The 17,734-nt window shown below is 57.4% G+C and overlaps 1 protein-coding gene across 3 annotated transcripts in view; it reads right to left on the reverse strand.

The window, feature by feature from the left end:
- Positions 1 to 4,421: 4,421 nt before the first annotated feature.
- The window catches only part of AOAH (acyloxyacyl hydrolase), an 80,989-nt gene continuing 67,676 nt past the window's right edge, over positions 4,422 to 17,734 (reverse strand). For 2 of the 3 annotated variants that reach the window (XM_051978400.1, XM_051978409.1), the window contains exons 15-21: positions 15,335 to 15,371; positions 13,917 to 13,991; positions 12,517 to 12,689; positions 9,888 to 9,946; positions 9,744 to 9,803; positions 9,326 to 9,422; positions 4,422 to 5,156 (exon numbers count right to left, since the gene is read on the reverse strand). In XM_051978400.1, coding sequence (XP_051834360.1) covers positions 4,834 to 5,156; positions 9,326 to 9,422; positions 9,744 to 9,803; positions 9,888 to 9,946; positions 12,517 to 12,689; positions 13,917 to 13,991; positions 15,335 to 15,371 — 824 coding nt within the window. In that variant the 3' untranslated portion in view covers positions 4,422 to 4,833. Of the gene's footprint in view, positions 5,157 to 8,086; positions 8,164 to 9,325; positions 9,423 to 9,743; positions 9,804 to 9,887; positions 9,947 to 12,516; positions 12,690 to 13,916; positions 13,992 to 15,334; positions 15,372 to 17,734 lie in introns of all 3 variants that reach the window. The other variant, XM_051978415.1, reaches the window with a different exon arrangement.

A 17,734-nucleotide genomic window follows, 5' to 3' on the forward strand; every position in this document is an offset into this window, starting at 1 on the left:
CCGGGGTACCTGAAAGAAGCTTGGGGGGGGGCAGTTGAAGAGAGCAGGGAAGCTCAGATATCTTCAGATCTTCAAAACTTAGAGCTCGAGAATCTCTGAATTAGCTCAGAGTCTCTGTTCTCTGAGGATGCTCTGGGTGCTCCCGGCTTCCAGTTTTGAGGGAAGATGGATGAAGCTGGCCCCATTATGGGCTGTCTCAGGAGCAGCAAGTCTCCAACATAGCCTTACCCCCAGATTTCTACACTAGAGACCTAGGGAAACCTAGCTTTGGATGAGATCTAGAACACACATACAGATCCTGATACTGATACACATTTTCTCTCTCTCCCCCCTTTCCTTCCTTTCTTCCTTCCTCTCTCTCTCTCCCTCCTCTCTCTCTTTCCTTCTTTCTTTTTCTCTTTGTCTCTCTCTCCATCTCTTTTTCTTTCTTTCTCTATCCTTCTTTCTATCCCTGTCCCTCTCCTTGTCTCTGTCTATCTGTTGATCTGCTGATCACCCCAGTAGAACTCCTCCATCTGCATTATCTGCCCCATTTCCTCCTCTGTATCCTTTCTTTGATTTCCATTTTGCTATAATTTGGACAAATGGATTTCATTAGTATTTACCACGTGTGTTCATTGCGGATGAACTTGGATGTAACTTCGGTCCTTATTCCCTCAATGAATGAAACAATCGGAAGCGAGACTGAGCTGGAAATCCACATCACTGAGGCTAAACTATTTATCGGATGAGAGAACTGAGAGTGTCGGGGGTCAGGTCAGGCTTCCGGCCCAACCCCCGGAAGACGGGAAAGTCTGTGCTGGGGAGAAAAGGGGCTCAAGACATCCATTCCACTGCCTTCAAGCCACTCCCACCACCTCTGGCCGCATGGGAGGGACAGCCCTCCGAGCATGAGATGGGCTTGAATGTCACTGACATGATTTTTTTCAGTGAATAAAGGGAAAACAGCAAATGCTAAAACTCTTAGTCGTGTCTTGTCCAAATCCCCAGCCTGTCAGAAAGTACAGGCTTAAGGAGAAAAGTGTCTGGCCATTTTTTTTTTTTTTTTTTTTTTTGCATCTTTAGAGCACCCGGGTCTCTGTCCTTGCTCTTACTGTGAGGCATTATTCCTCCCCTTCACCACCCCTCCCTTCCATCCTTCTTCCTATCCTTCCCCTTCCCTCCCTCCACCTGAGCCTGAGTCTGGGATTAAATTGTCTTTTATAAAGCCTCAGATTAGTCTAGATCTTAGTTCACCAGTGACGGGGAGGGAGTTCCCCAGTGCTGGAATCAGCCCGTTCCATTTTGGGTCCCTTTGAGTTCTCAGAAAATGCTTTGTAAAAAACCACCCCCAAACCCAGCTCTTTCTGCACACACAGAGCTGTAGCTCCAGCACAGCATACTTTCCCCCTCAAGACTCAAGGGCGCCCAAAATGGAGGCGGCTGTGTTAAGGAGTGCTCTCCCTCCCCAATCCCCCTTTGTATGTCTGGCCACCCCGTGTGTGTATAATCCCCACCCTCTTAGAAATCCTGCCAGATGGCAGTCCTCCCTTCTGGAGTCAGAAAAAATAAGTCTCTACCCTTTGATCCAGCAGTGTTTCTACTGGGCTTATACCCCAAGAGATACTAAAGAAGGGAAAGGGACCTGTAGGTGCCAAAATGTTTGTGGCAGCCCTGTTTGTAGTGGCCAGAAGTTGGAAAATGAATGGATGCCCATCAATTGGAGAATGGTTGGGTAAATTGTGGTATAAGAACGTTATGGAATATTATTGTTCTGTAAGGAATGACCAGCGGGATGAATACAGAGGACTGGAGAGACTTACAGGAACTGAAGCTGAGTGAAATGAGCAGAACCAGATCATTATATACCTCAACAACGATACTGTTTGAGGATGTATCTGACGGAAGTGGATCTCTTCGATAAAGAGAGTTAATTCACTTTCAATGGATCAAGGATGGGCAGAAGCAGCTACACCCAAAGAAAGAACACTGGGAGATGAATATAAACTGCTTGCATTTTTGTTTTTCTTCCCGGCTTATTTCTACCTTCTGAATTCAATTCTCCCTGTGCAACAAGAAAACTGTTCGGTTCTGCACACATTTATAGTATCTAGGATATACTGTAACCTATTCAACATGTAAAGGACTGCTTGCCATCTGGGGGAGGGGGTGGAGGGAGGGAGAGGAAAAGTCGGAACAGAAGCGAGTGCAAGGGATAATGCTGTAAAATTTACCCTGGCATGGGTTCTGTCAATAAAAAGTTATTAAAAAAAAAAAAAAAGAAAGAAGAAAGTCTCTCTTCAAAATGATGACCCTTTGTCTCCTCCTCCTCTTCTTTCCAGATAGCATTTTTATTGCACTCTAAGGTTTGCAAAGAGCTTTACTGTAATACCGGAGAAACTGAGGCAAGCAAGAAATTATCTCCTCCATGTGCACCGGCTGGGACTCTTGTCCAAAGCCTTTGGAGGAGATAAACTGAGGCAGGGGTTTTAGCTAACTGGGGTTTGATAGGAGAAAAAAGGCAGATAAGGGGGGCAGGGACGCCCCTAAGGGCCACGACCTTCTTATCTGGACCCCCATCCTGTCAGGATTAAGTTATGTTCCTTTCCTGGAATCATGGCTTGTCCACCCACACCTTAGGGTAATTCTATTACTATGTTTATTCATTCTAAGCATATTAAAAGTTTGCCTATGTGTAAATCACACATGTGTACACACATTTACACACCTCACAACATATTGTATGTATTGTACACGTGTGTGATACTGTGTGTGATCTATGGGTAATGAGGGGAGAGAGAGCGTTCCCCTTCCCTGCTGGTCACTCCCAGCACTCGGGAACTCCTTGGGAAGCAGCCCTCGAACCCTTGGCCGGAGACTTGCCTTTGGCCCGTCCTAGCAGACAGCACCTCCTGCTCCGGGGGAGCCCCCCAATGGTTCTTCTCCCCCCCCAGCTGTCGGAACCCCAGCCAGCTTCTGAGCGGAGGAGGGCAGTGGCTGCATGAAGAACCCCAAGTTCCAGCGGCAAGCCGAGAGCTCTGGGACGGCCCCGAGGGAACCGAAGGGGAGATGTTGAGCCCCGGCCTGCTGAGAAATCGGGCCTCCCCTCTGTCCTGGCCCCTCACAAGCCTTGCTCAGTCCCACACAGGTGGGTCCCTTCCGGGAGCACAGGTGGGTCCCTTCCGGGAGCACAGGTGGGGTCCCTTCCGGGAGCACAGGTGGGGTCCCTTCCGGGAGCACAGGTGGGTCCCTTCCGGGAGCACAGGTGGGTCCCTTCCGGGAGCACAGGTGGGGTCCCTTCCGGGAGCACAGGTGGGGTCCCTTCCGGGAGCACAGGTGGGTCCCTTCCGGGAGCACAGGTGGGGTCCCTTCCGGGAGCACAGGTGGGTCCCTTCCGGGAGCACTCACATGTGGCCTTTGGCTCCCTCAGACTCCCACAAAGCTGAGACGCCCCCTAAGCCCCACTGCCCCCGGGTGGGCCCGGCCACATGGATCCACGTGTACGAATCCCACACATCCCAGGAATGGAGGAGGGCGTCCCTCGGGTCACCGGAGAAAGGTTGGATTTTGATTTGTCTTCGTGTTCGATTTCACCGAAGGCTTTTGCGGTGACCGAACCGCGGCCCTCGGCTCAGACTAGAGGCGACGCTGGCGGGGGCTCCTCGGAGGTTCCGGACGGGACTTGGCAGAGGTCTTGGGATGAAGGAAGGCTCGTCCGAGGATCGCGGGCCCTCACGGCCCCCCAGGACACTGGGCCTCGCGGGGGCTCTCACTAGCCCCCGGAGCCCGAGGAAGCAGGGCCTGTGGGGGCCGCCCCGCCTTTCCCGCCCCTTCGCCTTCACGTTCGCCAGCCCCCGGGGCCTGGGCTCGGGCCGCTTTCTTCCCGGTCCCGGAGGCGGCTCTTTGGGCAGCCATTTCGGCAGTTCTCGGGCGGCGGGAGGACGCTGGATGCTGCTGTCCGGGGCCACTTCCCATGGGCCTCAGCGGCGCATGACCCAGATCTAGTCCCAGACCCCACCCCCGGGCCTTCCCAGCCCTGCCAGGGCGGACCCCGGCCGGAGAGCGGTGCGGCCCGTTCTCCCGGTCCCGCGGCCGCCGCGGCCCGTGGGGGCTGAGGAAGGCCGGGGCTCGCTCATTGCTGAGGATGGGAGCGCCCCGCTGCAGTTCTGGGCGAGGCCGGGAGGGGGCGCCCTCCTCAAGGAAATGTGGCCCGGCTCCCTGTTGGCCGCCTTCCCTCCGCCGCGGGTGATCCTGCCCTCCCCCTTCCCCCTCCCCCCACGGCTTCCCGCAGCCAATCCCGCGGCCCCTGTGTTTCCGAAGCCCAGGCCTGGGGCCCGGGGGCCCGGGGGCGGACCGGGAGAGAACGGGGCCGGCCGCATTCGGACCCGCCCCGCTGCGGGGTCTGACGGGAGAGGGCTTATTTCTGCAGAAAATGCACTGGCGGGAGGGGGAGCCCGCTTTAATGCACTTTACTCACATCCCACAAGCTCCTGTGAGCGAGGCCGCGGAATAGTCTCATAGCGCACCTGCTATGTGTCAGGGGCCGCACGCGCTGCTTCATTTTGTCCTCACGGCAGCCCCGGGGGGCGGGGGCCGTTACTGCCCCCATTTTGCAGCAGAGGAAACTGAGGCAAACAGGACTTAAGGGACATCCCCAGGGCCCACAGTGAGCGGCGGAGACCGAATCGGACCTCCCGGTTCCAGGCTCTGCCCGCCGCACCACCCGCGCCTTGGGCTCGGCAGGGGGACGAGGACACAAAAATAATCCTTGCCCGGGACGTTTACGTCTAAGGGAGGCGTCTCGGTGCCGAGCAGAGGAGAATCAGTCCCATGGAGAAACCCTAGGGGGCGCCATCACTGGGGTGGCTCAGGGGCACCCGGCCGCGTGGAGCGGGAGGAAGGGGAGGGGCGAGGCTGTCTGCGGCCCTGGGGCCTCTGGCGTGGGGCTGGCCATGGGCGCCGAGGGCCGGGAGATCCCGGGGGGCTGAGACCGGGGCCGTCGTCCCGCTCGGGTGCTGACGGTCCGAGTGCGCCCGAGGCCGCGGCCCTCAGTGACCTCCCTGATCCCCAAACAGCCGCTCGATCCGGGCGTTGAACGGATTCTCCTTCCCGAGGACGTGGGGCCACCGCCGGAGCACTTTCTCCCAGAAGAACTCTGCGGCGAGCTGCGAGGCTGCCTGCGAGAGAGACCCGACCGCGTCGGCTTCGAACCCTGCGCCGGGGGAGGGGGGGGGCCTCGCTTCGGGGCATCAGATGCTCTTTTCCTGGCATTTCATAGAAGTCCCCTCCCTCAGTGGCTCCGCAGCCCGAGGCACCATCATGACCCCCCCCCCCACCAGGCCTAAAGACCCCCGGAAAGAGGGAATCTCCCCTTCGGCCCAGGAGAACATCGGCCCCTCCCCTCAGCCCACGTTTGTCCCTGAAACTTGGAGTTCTGCCGCCGGGGACGGACAAGGAATCCTCCTTCCCTTCGGAGGCCCCGGACAGGTCCCTGGGAGGGGCCTAAGGGATTCTGTTTTAGGGCAGTCTCCGGGGGAGCCCCAGCACCTGCCCAAGGGGGTGTGTGTTTGGCCGTCACATTTTACATCATTAGAACGTCCGCTTCTTGAACCAGCCAGGGCGCGCATTTTTAGGAAACCCAACAAGTCCAAAGCCCAACTCACTAACTCCCCCCCTCCCCCGCCCCTTTTCCTAACTCTGTTAGCAAGGTTGCTGCTATCCCCCCAGTCACCCAGCTTTCCTCCGGGGGGGCTAGTTCACCTTCTCTCTCTCCAGTCCTGCCCCCCCCCCCACCTACTATTTGCCAAGGTTCGTCCTTTCTAGAAGGCTCCCTCCTCTCCATCGCCCTCCCAGTGCGGCCCCTTCCCCTCGAGCTTAGGCGACCTCCTCCCTCGGCTCCCACCCCCTTTCCCATGCAGAGCTGGGTCCGAGGGTGTCAGTGAAGCCCCAGCTCCCTGCTCTTCCTAGGCCCGAGGAAGCCGCTTGCCTGGCTTTGGAAGCTCCGCTCCGTGCTACCTCTCCAGTCTTCCCCTCGCTCCTGCCCTCCTCATGGATCCCGGATGGCAGCTTCCTTTTCTCCACGGGCTCCCCCATTCCTGGGGTTCTCTCCTGCCCCGTCTCTATCACGTGGCTCCCCCTCTTCCTTTAGGCCCCACCTCAGATCCCGCCTTCTGCCGAAGCCCCTCCACTCTCCTCAGCTTAGGGCCCCCCTCTGCTGACCGACTCCCTCAGGTCGTCCTCGAGAGCAGGGCCGGCCGTTTAATCCTTCTCTGCCTCCTCAGTGTTTGGCGCAGGGCCTGGTGGGGGGCGAGCGGGTAAGTGCTTCCGGCTGGGCCGTCACCCTCCCGGAGTCCTTGTCTCTGCCCCCTCCCCCCCTTCCTAACAGCTGCCAAAGCCATTTTCTTTAGGAAGAAACGGGACCCATCAGCCCTTCCTCGGCCAACCCCTGGGCCTGGAACCGAACGGGAGCTCCCTGACTCGCTCCGAAAGCTCTTCGCCACCTGCTCCCAACCCTGCTGCAACTTGGCTGGACCATCCTCCATCCTCCCCATTGTAGACTCTGCGAATCCAGCCCAGGCGAGCTCTGTCTCCCCGAGGGCTCCCCCGAGTTTCTGCAGGCCTGGAACCCCCCCAGGAGCTCCTGATTTCCCTCAAGCCTCAGTTTGAGCTCTGAAGTCTTCCCCGAGTCCCCCAAGCTTTGGTCCCTGCTCGGCCTCCCTCAGCTGGCACACGACTCCCCCCGGAAGGTGAGCTCCAGGGGGGGAGGGGCTTCTTTTCTCCTTGGACTCCCCAGCACTTAGCACAGTGGCTGAAGCCCAGGACTGATTATAGCTAATCTCTATCTATCTTGTCTAGAACTTGGTGTCTATCTCTGTATCATCTCTCCCTTTTGGTCAGCAGGCCTTTTATCTATGTATCAATCATGTCCACACACATCCATCATCCATCTAGCCGTCCGTCCGTCCGTCTGTCTGTCTCCATATTCCTCCATCTCTCTATCATCCCTCCCTCCCTCCCTCCCTCGGGCCGGGTATTTGTGTTCCGGCTGCCTCCACCGCCAGCCTCCCCAGGGAGGGGAAATGCTCCGCCTTCGCCTGGGCCGCCCTTTTGCGCACATGGCGGCTGCTCCATAGAAGGCCTGACTGATGAGCGCGTGAAGCAGGACTGGCCCCCAGACTTTCCCAGGCCCAAGAGGAAGAGCAGCCCAGGGCGTGTGAGGAGCCTTTCTGGAACCCCAAGCTCCGCCCCAGGGGCTTCTGGGAGCGATGCTGCAGGCGGAGGCGGGGGAGGCCCCCAGACTCTCCAGCCCAGTTCTGTTTATCTGCTGGTGATCAGGCCGACGTTCTGAGCTTCAGGCCTGACGCTCTGAGCTCTGGACCTTCCCTGCCTAAATTCTCTTCTCCCAGAATGACAGAAGCGGCATTTCCTGCCTGCGCTGTCTCTGTTTGCACTTTGGTGCCTTTGGTGACTGACTCCTTTTTATTTTTATTTTCTTTGCTGAGACAATTGGGGTTAGGTGACTTGCCCAGGGTCACACAGGCAGGACATGTTAAGTGTCTGAGGCCAGATTTGAGTCGGGTCCTCCTGACTCTGGGGCTGGGGCTCTACCCACTGCACCCCCCAGCTGCCCCTGGGCCCCTTTTTAGAAGGAAGTCTTTGACCCTCCTGGTGCTGACTTTTGACCTTAGACTTCCCTGGGGGGCTAGCCCCCCACCCTCCTGCTGGCTTTTCGCTCCCTCAGGGGGCCTCCCACGCGGGCCTGCCCACGCCTGGCCGCCAAGATTCTAGCTGGCTCTTCTCAGGGACTCTCCCTCTTCCGAGGGAGGGAGGGGCCGGCTCTGGGCCCAGGAGGTCTGGAGTCGGGCTGGGCCACGAGGGCCAGAAGGAGCCTTCTCTGAGCCTGCTGTCGGAGGCCCTTTGTTGTTGGGATGGAGGGCGGGGGACGGGTGGGGAACCTCCACCCCCACCCCGCCCTGGGCACCTCTCAGGAGCGCACCCGTGGGCGGGCAGCACAAGCCCCTCTGGCCGCAGTGGCTCCCTTAGCTCCTGGGAGGGTCCTTCAAGGCCTTCGTGTGACCCCCCCCCCCCAGGCCTGCCCAGCCCTCACCTCGCTGGGGTGGAAGCCGTCCGAAGGCTCGATCAGCTGCCAGGTCTCTCCCCCTCTCCTCCGCCATTCCTCAGATACTGCGGGCACAGGACCAAGTGATTATGGCGCCGGAACCTGAGCTTTTTGCCAAACCCTGGACCCGGAGGCTGGTTCTGGGCCCTTCGGTCCCCGGGCTGAGCTCTCGGCTTCCCGGCCTGTGGCCCCCAGAACTGTAAGTGGCCTGGCCCGACTCCCGCGGCCTCAGGGGGTACAGAGCTCCCGGGGCTCCCTCTGCCTAACGAATGTGCTTCTACCGACCTCTAGTCATCAGAAAAAGCATCTAAAAGTTAAAGGTGAATTCTGCTGCTCAGTGATTTGGAGCTTTCCAAAGCACTTCCTGGTTTTGAGCTTATTTTTGCCTCTGCCATTTGTGAGCACCCGATTAACTTCCTCCCTCTTTTTCTCCCTTCTTTCCATTCTTCCTCCCTCCCTCTTTGTTTCTTCCTTCCTTCCATCCTTTTTTCCTCTCCCTTCCCTTCCCTCCCTCCCTCTCTTTCTTTCTTCCTCTCCTTCCCCCCCCTCTCCCCCCCCCCACCTCTATCCATCTGTCAGTCTTGGTTGTTGTCCTCTGTTCTTGAACAGGACCCAAAATGACATCACCGTGCGGGAGGAGGCGGCCTCCCCTCCCCCGGCCATCCTGCCCCCCCGCAGACCCCTCTGCCCCCCCCCAAGTCCGATGCTCCTTCCTTGCCTCCTACAAACAAGCCGCGTCTCCCCGGCCCCCAGACCCTCCTGGCCCTTCCGTCCCACTCTCTGCTCTTCCCCTCCTGCCCTTTGTTGCTGACAGAGTCACCGGCACCGCGGCCTCCCCTTCATCCCCTGTCACTCTCTCCTTTTTTAAAATCATATTTCACTTCCTCCCAATTACGAGTAAAATCCATTTTTAGCATCATTGGGTGACGCTCTGAGTTCCAAGTCCCCTCCCCTCCCGGAGACCCGTGGGCCGGGCGCTCCTCCTGTGCCCAAGGGAGGGTCTGGGGGGCTCCCCGCAGGCCCTCCCAGGCCGCCCCTTCTGCAGATGAGCAAACTGAGGGCACAGAGGCAGGACTGGGCTCCAGCTGCCACTGCAGGAGCTTCCCCTCAAGCTCACGAGCCTGTTGCCATTTGTTTAAATGGGCCCCACAAGCAGGAGCCCGGGGCCCTCACCAGCGACTGCCCCCCCTCCCCGGGGCTTTCCCAGCCCAGAACGGGGGCGCTCACTTTCTCTTAAAGGGTAATCCAGGTACAGGAGGCTCAAGCTGGCGAATTTCTCACTGGCTGCGATTTCTTGCAGAACCTTGGAAAGTTGCAGGGCCCGCTGCAAAGGGGGAGACCAAAGGGGCCCAGGAAAGCTCCTGGTTCCAATTTGGGATTCCCAAAGTGCCCCCTGCTTCCCTTCCCCCACCCCTCCCTGCACTCGCAGAGACTAAGTCTACAAAGCCAAGCTGAGTTTATCGCCCCCCCCCCTCCCCCTCCATCTCCCCTCTCCCTCCCTCCCAATACGAGTGTGTACACAGACACATTTATAAAGTCCTTCCCCGCCCCCCTCCCACTGCTCCGTTTCTACACTAAGTCTGAGCCCGGCTCCCGCCCCCTTGGAGAAGGTCCCTCCCCGAGGATGGGGGGGGCGGCCTCCTACTTGAGAGGTCAGAGTTCGCAGAGTCTCGTTGGCGGTCATCCAGCCCCGGCAGGGGTTCACCTGCAGAGGGACAACGTTGGACACTGGTCAGGCAGGAAGAGGCCGGCGTGGGGACCCCGGTGTGGAGCCCACCCGGCCGCTCACCTGGAGGCAGCTGAGGAAGGCGTAGAGCTGCTTGTAGGTGACGTCCCTGTTCAGCTGGCCTGGAAGTCAGAGACCGTGGCTTCAGGGGGAGTCGGGTCCTCCCGACAAAGGCTGAGCAGCCGCAGGAAGCCAAAGCGCCAGTGGCCAAGGCCCTCGGGGTAAAGCTCCCGACTGGGTCCCAGGCCCGACCTCCGGGCCTCCTGGCTGGGACGCTCTGAGAGGGCTCCTGGCGCAGGGACGCTCTGAGAGGGCCTCCTGGCTGGGACGCTCTGAGAGGGCCTCCTGGCGCTGGGACGCTCGAGAGGGCCTCCTGGCGCTGGGACGCTCTGAGAGGGCCTGGCTGGGACGCTCTGAGAGGACTCCTGGCGCAGGGACACTCTGAGAGGGCCTCCTGGCGCAGGGACGCTCTGAGAGGGCCTCCTGGCACTGGGACGCTCTGAGAGGTCCTCCCCACGCAGGGACGCTCTGAGAGGGCCTCCTGGTGCTGGGACGCTCTGAGAGGGCCTCCTGGCGCTGGGACGCTCGAGAGGGCTCCTGGCGCAGGGACGCTCTGAGAGGGCCTCCTGGCGCTGGGACGCTCGAGAGGGCTCCTGGCGCAGGGACGCTCTGAGAGGGCCTCCTGGCACTGGGACGCTCTGAGAGGGCCTCCTGGCTGGGACGCTCTGAGAGGGCCTGGCTGGGACGCTCTGAGAGGGCCTGGCTGGGACGCTCTGAGAGGTCCTCCCCACGCAGGGACGCTCTGAGAGGGCCTCCTGGTGCTGGGACGCTCTGAGAGGTCCTCCCCACGCAGGGACGCTCTGAGAGGGCCTCCTGGTGCTGGGACACTCTGAGAGGGCTCCTGGTGCTGGGACACTCAGAGGCTCCCAGAATTGGGCAGGAGCCCAGAGCTGCTGAGAGCCAACCTGCAGCGGTCAGAGAAGCCTTGGGGACACCCACGTATGAGCAGTTGGCCTTAAACTGGCTTGGGGAAAAGGCCTGGGGGGGAGGCGCTAAGGACGGAGCCCAGTCCATGCCCCTGGGGAACAGCCTGGTTCTGTTCATGGTGGACACAGCCGCTGCTGAGGGAGGAGGCCCTTCTGGCCATCCGGGGCCCGACTCCTGGGAGCCCTTTGGGAGCAGCCCAGGTGGTTGTGACATCTGGGCTCTTCCTGCTCACTCACACTCACACTCTCTCTCACACACACTCTCACACACTCTCACACTCACACTTTCTCCCACACACTCACGACTCACTCACTCTCTCTCACACACTCACACATTCACACTCACTCTCACACACACACACACACTCACTCTCACACACACACACTCACACTCACACATTCACACTCACTCTCACACACACACTCTCACACTCACACATTCACACTCACTCTCACACACACACTCTCACACTCACACATTCACACTCACTCTCACACACACACACTCACACATTCACACTCACTCTCACACACACACACTCTCACACACTCTCACTCACACTCTCTCTCACACACTCTCACACTCACACACTCTCACACACACTCACACACACAGCCCCCTCCTTCCAGCATTCCGGCCTCCTCACTCTGGGGGTCCCGCCCCTACCCCTCCCCCCAGGAGGAGACCCTCGCCCTCCTGCATGTAGAGCTTGCTGTGGCTCTTGGCCCGGGGAGCTCCCAGCCTGCAGAGGGAGCTGAGAAGGGCAGTGGCCGAGGTGGGAGGGTCGGGTCTCTGCTGTGGCCCAGCCTCCGGGCTCCAAGCCCCACAGGCCGGTGACCCTCCTGGGCCGAGTCAAAGGGGGGGTAGGGGCGGGGTTGGCAGGAAGGGGGAGGGGGATGCTGGACACGGGCCAGGTTATCAAGGAGAGCCAGGAGGCCTCAGAAAGCCGAAGGTGGAGGGTGAAGGTCGATCAAAGGGCAAAGGCCGCTGTTTGTTGTCACTGTTTGGCGCTTCTCCCCCTCCCGCCCCCCAGAGAGCGGGAGCTCCTTGAAGGCAGGACTCTCTCCTGTCCCCTCCCCCTCTTTTTTTGTGTCCCCAGAGCTTCGCTGGGTTCCTGGCACACAGTAGGCACTTTGTTTACCGACTGCCTAAAGAAGCAGAGGGGACTCCTGACGGCTGCCGGGCGTTTGACCGAGGGAAAGAAGGGGACGAAGGACCAAGGGAAGGACCAAGGGAAGGACCAAGGGAAGGACCACTCAGCCCGGTCCCAACTTCCGGGAGGAAAAGCAGCCGAAGCCCCCTGGGAGCCGCCGCTGTGGTTCTTTGTGGACTTAAGTCCCCCGGACATTAATGAGGCACCGCAGGGGGTGAGCGCTGGGCCCGGGTACAAAGACTTTTAACGCCTGAGGCTTCTGGGAGCCGCCCGGGGCCTCCAGCATCCCCCAACCTGGCCCAGGCAGCGGGAGCCCCAGGACCGGCCTCGGGGCTGCAGGGGGGCCCTCGTCTTAAACCTGCCGAGAAATCCAGCCCCTCTCCCCAGCCCTTCCCCCAAGGCGCCTCGGGGACCGCCTAAGCCCTTGGGCTCTGGGCCAAGTTCCTGGAGATCTTGCGCTGCCGCGGCTCCCGCCTGGGCGCTCACGTGCCAGCAACAAGGCGGCGGCCAGTCCCACGCCCGCGGAAAGCGCCCGGCCCGGCCCGGACGTACCCAGAGGATGGAGGCGAGCGTGCAGGGTGTCCCAGAGGAAGCGCCCGCCCGCCAGGCCGGAGAGGACCACGTGGCTGCCCCGGGGGAGGCGGGAATCGAGGAAGGCCAGCGTGTCCAGGACGTGAGCTCGCAGGGCCTCCGGGGTGCTCATCTCCGACTCCGTGTTGTTCTTCCTGGCGGTGAAGGACACCCAGGGGCTGGGAGCAGGTCGGCCGCAGCGTCCCCCTCCCCCGGGAGAAGCCGGGGCTCAGCGTGGGAGAAGGGAAGCGCCTGAGCCCGACCACCCCCAAAATCAGTGGGGGGGGCGGGACTAGGGCAGAAAGCGGAGCTCCCCGCGTCCCCGCGCCCCTGCTCCTGGCGCCCCTACCTCCTGAGCCCCCTCCCTGTTCCCAGACCCCGAAGGCCGGCGCTGTCCCCCCTTCCCAGAAGAGAGACTGTGGTTTGGGCCTTTGCTGAATGCTTGTTGGGTCGGTCCTTTCCCCCACCCCCCATTTGGCAGATTGGACAGACTAGAGGCCCCGGCAGAGCCTTGCCCTGGTCCCTGCAGCTGGAGATGCCAGCTGTGCCCAGGACGCTTCTTCCTACTTTACTCATAAAGGTTTTCTCCCCCGGGTGAGAGCCCCTTTTATTAACAGCTGGGGGAACAGCAGGATTTTCAGGGGTCCCTCCCTTCTCTCCTGTTCCCTCAGAGCCACCTTTCCAAGTGGGAGCACCATCCCATGTCCCCCAGCCGCCGTGTGCAGCGCTTCTGCCCGTGGGAACTCGGAGGTCGAGGAAACCCCGAGAAAGCTGAGAAGTGCCGGGGGGGGGGCGCCCAGCCTCGCCAGTGTGTCCTGGGAGGGCCTTGGTTCTCTGGGGGCAGAGCTCCTGGCAGCCTCTTCCTCAGCCCGTTTGCTGCCCTCTGGGGAACCAGGACAGTATTTTCCCAGCCTCCGGGGGAGAGCTGGCAGTTGGCGGGTGGGAGAAGCCGGGCTTGAGTATTTTGTATTAGAGAGGTGGGGGGGCCCGGGGCATGTAGGCAAAGGGGAAATGCTGGTGCTGCCGCCTGGCACACCCTTCCCTGGCACATTGGGGGCCAATCACCTGGGTCTGAACACCCCCATCGTGAGAACAAGGCGTCCGGGCCCAGGAAGGGCCTTGAGGTTTATTTCCAGCACAGCGTTGGTGCCGGGCGAGGGCGGCACCCTGAGCTTTTTCCCCACCTTACGGCCGTCTTGGCTTGGCCATCATTAGCCTGGGATCAAGGGCAAGCTGTGTTCCCTCGTGTGTAACACCCAGGGCCGGGCGCCAAGCTCCCTCTCCACGGGGGCTCTGAGCTTAAACAGCGAACGTCGTTTCCCAGGCGCTGGCGGAGGGTCAGCTGCGGGACCAGGACGGCCGGACCCTCGTCAGCTACTCACCCGTTGCACACGTCGTTCCCCAGCATGGTGTAGACCACGAGGGCCGGCTGATCCAACAGCTGGTTTCTGGACAAGCTGATAACCAGGAGAGAGACAGATTGAGGAACTTCCCGATCCCGAGAACCCGAGTGATCCCTCGGAATCTCTGGCTGGTGGAATCCCCCATCCTAGTGGGCCCTTCCCTGCAGTGAGGCAGCTCGTTCTCCGTTAAATTCTCTCATCAAGCTTCTCTTTCTACAATTCTCAATTCTTTTATTTTCTTGATTTCGATAAATTTGAAAACAATGCACACGAACAAGGACGGATACAAGGCACGCCCCGGAATGCCTCGATTTCAGACATTCACCAGGATATCTGGGCTGACCTGACGGAGATCTCTGGGACAGACGAGGATATCGTTAGGTGACCTGGAAGTGGCTGGATCACAGAGACTGATTTCCCTCAGAGGGAAGTCTCTGGAGAGATGGCCAAGGGGTCTCTCCTTGGCTTCCTCAACTTGGTTCTGAATCTAATGACTATCTTATTACTGGGAGGATGACACAAAAGGGAGGGAGAGCTACACGGCTGATGACAGACCCAAAAAGTTCTCAAAGTATAAGTTGAAACCAACAAGATGAAATTTAATAGGGATAAAGACCACATATTTTGGGTTAGTAAATGGGAAAAATGAGAAGAATTCTATCTAATGGACAAGAACAGATGCTACTGATATGGGAGTTATCTCTGACGCAGCTCTCGGTGCAGACTGTTGTGTTCTTAGAGCAAAGATCAGATTTGGTTTTTAAAAAGTTAGAAAAAAGTGAGTGAAAGATAGGCCATGGACCCAACACAACTTCAAGCAAGTAACTGATAGTGGAAAATGGGTGGTGGATGATCATGGGTGACGTCAGAGCGGCAGCTGGAATTAAACAGTGTGAAGAAAGCTTTGGTGGGCATCCAGCTGAACAAAGTAATTCCGAGAGCATTTAAGGAGGGAAAAGGAAGGGCAAACAGAAAGAGAGGAAAAAGCTCTGCAAAGAGGAAGAGAGAATCCCAGAAGGGTGTGTGGGAAATCAGCTCCCGACTTCTGGGCGTCCCTTCCCATCTCTTGGATCCCCAGATCTTTGAGAAGCGCCCTCACATCCCTGCTTGGTAGGGGAAGGAGCAAGCTTCCTGAGGCAGCCCTACCCCCCCAGAGCCTGCGGAAACTGGCTGGAAGGCGGGGACCCCAGGGGATCTCCTGGGGAAGCTCCCGATGGTGGCCTGAGACCAGGAGAGCCCGGCTGACCTTTCCCCCGGACCTGGGTCTCCCTCTGACTAGTTTTGTGCCGCCCTCACTAACCCTCCGACACTCAGCCTGCACTAGGCCCCTTTCCTCTGGGGTCGGGCTTTGGGGATCCACTTGAAAACCTCTGCTGCGTCCCCGTTCACTCACTCACCTTCCCAAGAACTTCCGAAGGTTCCCGGAAGAAGCGCCTGGATCAGGAAGAGAAGGAACAAGTGCATCTGAGGCCGGAGTGGGGAGTGTGAAGCCCAGAGGAAAATAGCCCCAAACACACGCGACCTCAGGAGTCACAAGAACCCGGTGGGGTGCGTGCCATTATCGCCCCATTCTACTGATGGGGAAACTGAGGCCGAGGGAAGTTCCGGGACTTGCCCAGCATCTCCCAGGTAGGAAGTGCCCGAGAAAGATTTGAACTCGGCCCTTGCTGACTTCGGTCCCAGACCCCCAGTCCACACGGTGGCGCTGGTGTTTTCAGAGCTGGGGACGGCTAAGCAGGGGCAGCCACCAATGCTTCCTTTCCCCCTAAAGGTCTGGCGCGTTAGCGGCGTCCCCTCCGGGCCCTTCGTTCTCCCCCCCACAGGCAGGGGGCAGCATCTGTCAGTCTCCCCTTCCGGCCTCTCCCAGGGCAGCTCGTCCTCACTCCCTTCCCAGCTCAGTCCTTCTTCCTGCTGCTGACCGCGGCTTCACCAGCTCTCCGGGCCCCCCTTCCTGTACTGGGCGGTTTTCCTCTTCCCCACAGCAGGGCCCGCCTTGCCCTCCCCCCACAATCCAGCACGGAGACCCCCATGGAAGGGCCGTCAACGCGATTCATCCCCCAGGGGGCGCCACCTGAGAGCCAGGATACCTGCAGGGTTCCGCCTCCCGTTGGCTTCAGTTACTTTTCCCCCCATGGGAGACGTCACCCCCTGGGTTACCCCCCCCCCCCCAACCTGTTGAGCCTGTACCTATACTTTTATCCAGGTCACTGATAACAAAGGCCAAAGACAGATCCCCGTTTCTTAGCAACTATTACCCAGGAAAGATACATTCCTGGAAAGGTGAAATGGAGACTGTAACATGTACCTGTGATTCTTCATAATTACTAGGAAACCACCCACCAGAAACAGAAATAGGCAAATATGCCCTTTTCCAACTTTTACCAAAACATATACATGCTCATAAAATACCATGTGTCCGATAACTTCTACTACTGGCTCTGCCGGCTACTTTGAAAAAATTCATCTTTTCTTCTTTTTGAGACAGTCGTTGCTCTGGGATTATTTCTGCACCTTCATCCTCTTCCACCTGCTTTGACATATTTCTTTTCTCTGTTTTCATCTGTGCCAACCATAGGCAACTTATTCCTCTCTTCCCTATCTCCTCCCCCCTCCCCCAGTCTATCTGTATCACTTAGTTGTAAATTGGAACAATACTACTGTTTGGTCACATCTATGGTTAAAATTTAAATGAGCATAATTTAATAATATCTGTCATTTCTTCTACATGGTGAAAGTTTGAAGATCCTTTTTGTTCTTAACCTTTTCTATTAATCACTAAAACTTCCTTAATCTCAATATTTCTACAAATTCTTGAAATTGGAATCTTAATCTCTTTGAAGAAGAACATTTAACTGAAAAATTAATTTGATGAAGAAGTACCGTACTTCTTAATTTTAGACATGTTGCATTATAGATTCAATCATTTCTTCCTTATATGGAAATATTTTGTGCAATTTTATACACTTGTTTTTGATCATTTATATTTTTCTGCTTGATTGCTTGGAATACCATCTGCTTTTCATTGTACTGTTGAAGTTGACCATATTATGTCTGAGTGACTTGAATTTGGGATTCACGTCTATTGATATAAAATGACTTCTATTTGCGATCTGACCTTTTTCAATATTTCTGAAAAAGTTTGTGTCTTGCTTAATTTTCTTGACATGTTTTTCTCCTGTCTAATGTTGCTGAGATTCATTTTTCATTGAAATAATTCTGTTTTTCATTGAGCCTATTGTTTTGTTTCTAAAAATCATTTTCTTAGTAATATAGAATATTTATGGAGTTCCTTATGACTTATCAAGCACTTTATACACACACACACACACATATATATATATATATATAAATATAATTTTTTTTAAAGATGTGTGCAGGTGGTCCAACTAAGGGCAGATAACAGAAATGAATTCAAAAGGCATTGTACTAAAACAACAGTATCAAGAGTGCTGAAGCTTGAAATAAGTTGAAGCTAGTGAAGAAAAGCTAAGGATAAACTTACTTTGCTTTTTTTTTAAATTAAGATGGGGGAAAATAGGGGAACAATGCACAGATGGGATCACTGCTTGGGAATGGGTAGGAGATTAGGAAGGGCTGCTCAGCTCACTTAATTTCTGCCAAGGACAGAACCAAAATGGCCAGGACAAAGCTGATACCTAGGTTGAGGAAGGGAATAGGAAGAGGGCACTAAAGTTATCTAGATGGTACAAGTCTCCTGACCCAATATTCCAAGAGAAGAGGAAGGAGACAGTTTATCGGGATCTTTGAATGCCAAGTGGAGCAGTTTGTATTTCTTC

This window comes from Antechinus flavipes, chromosome 1 (genome assembly GCF_016432865.1).
Source record: "Antechinus flavipes isolate AdamAnt ecotype Samford, QLD, Australia chromosome 1, AdamAnt_v2, whole genome shotgun sequence".
In the NCBI taxonomy this organism is placed as follows: Eukaryota; Metazoa; Chordata; class Mammalia; order Dasyuromorphia; family Dasyuridae; genus Antechinus; species Antechinus flavipes.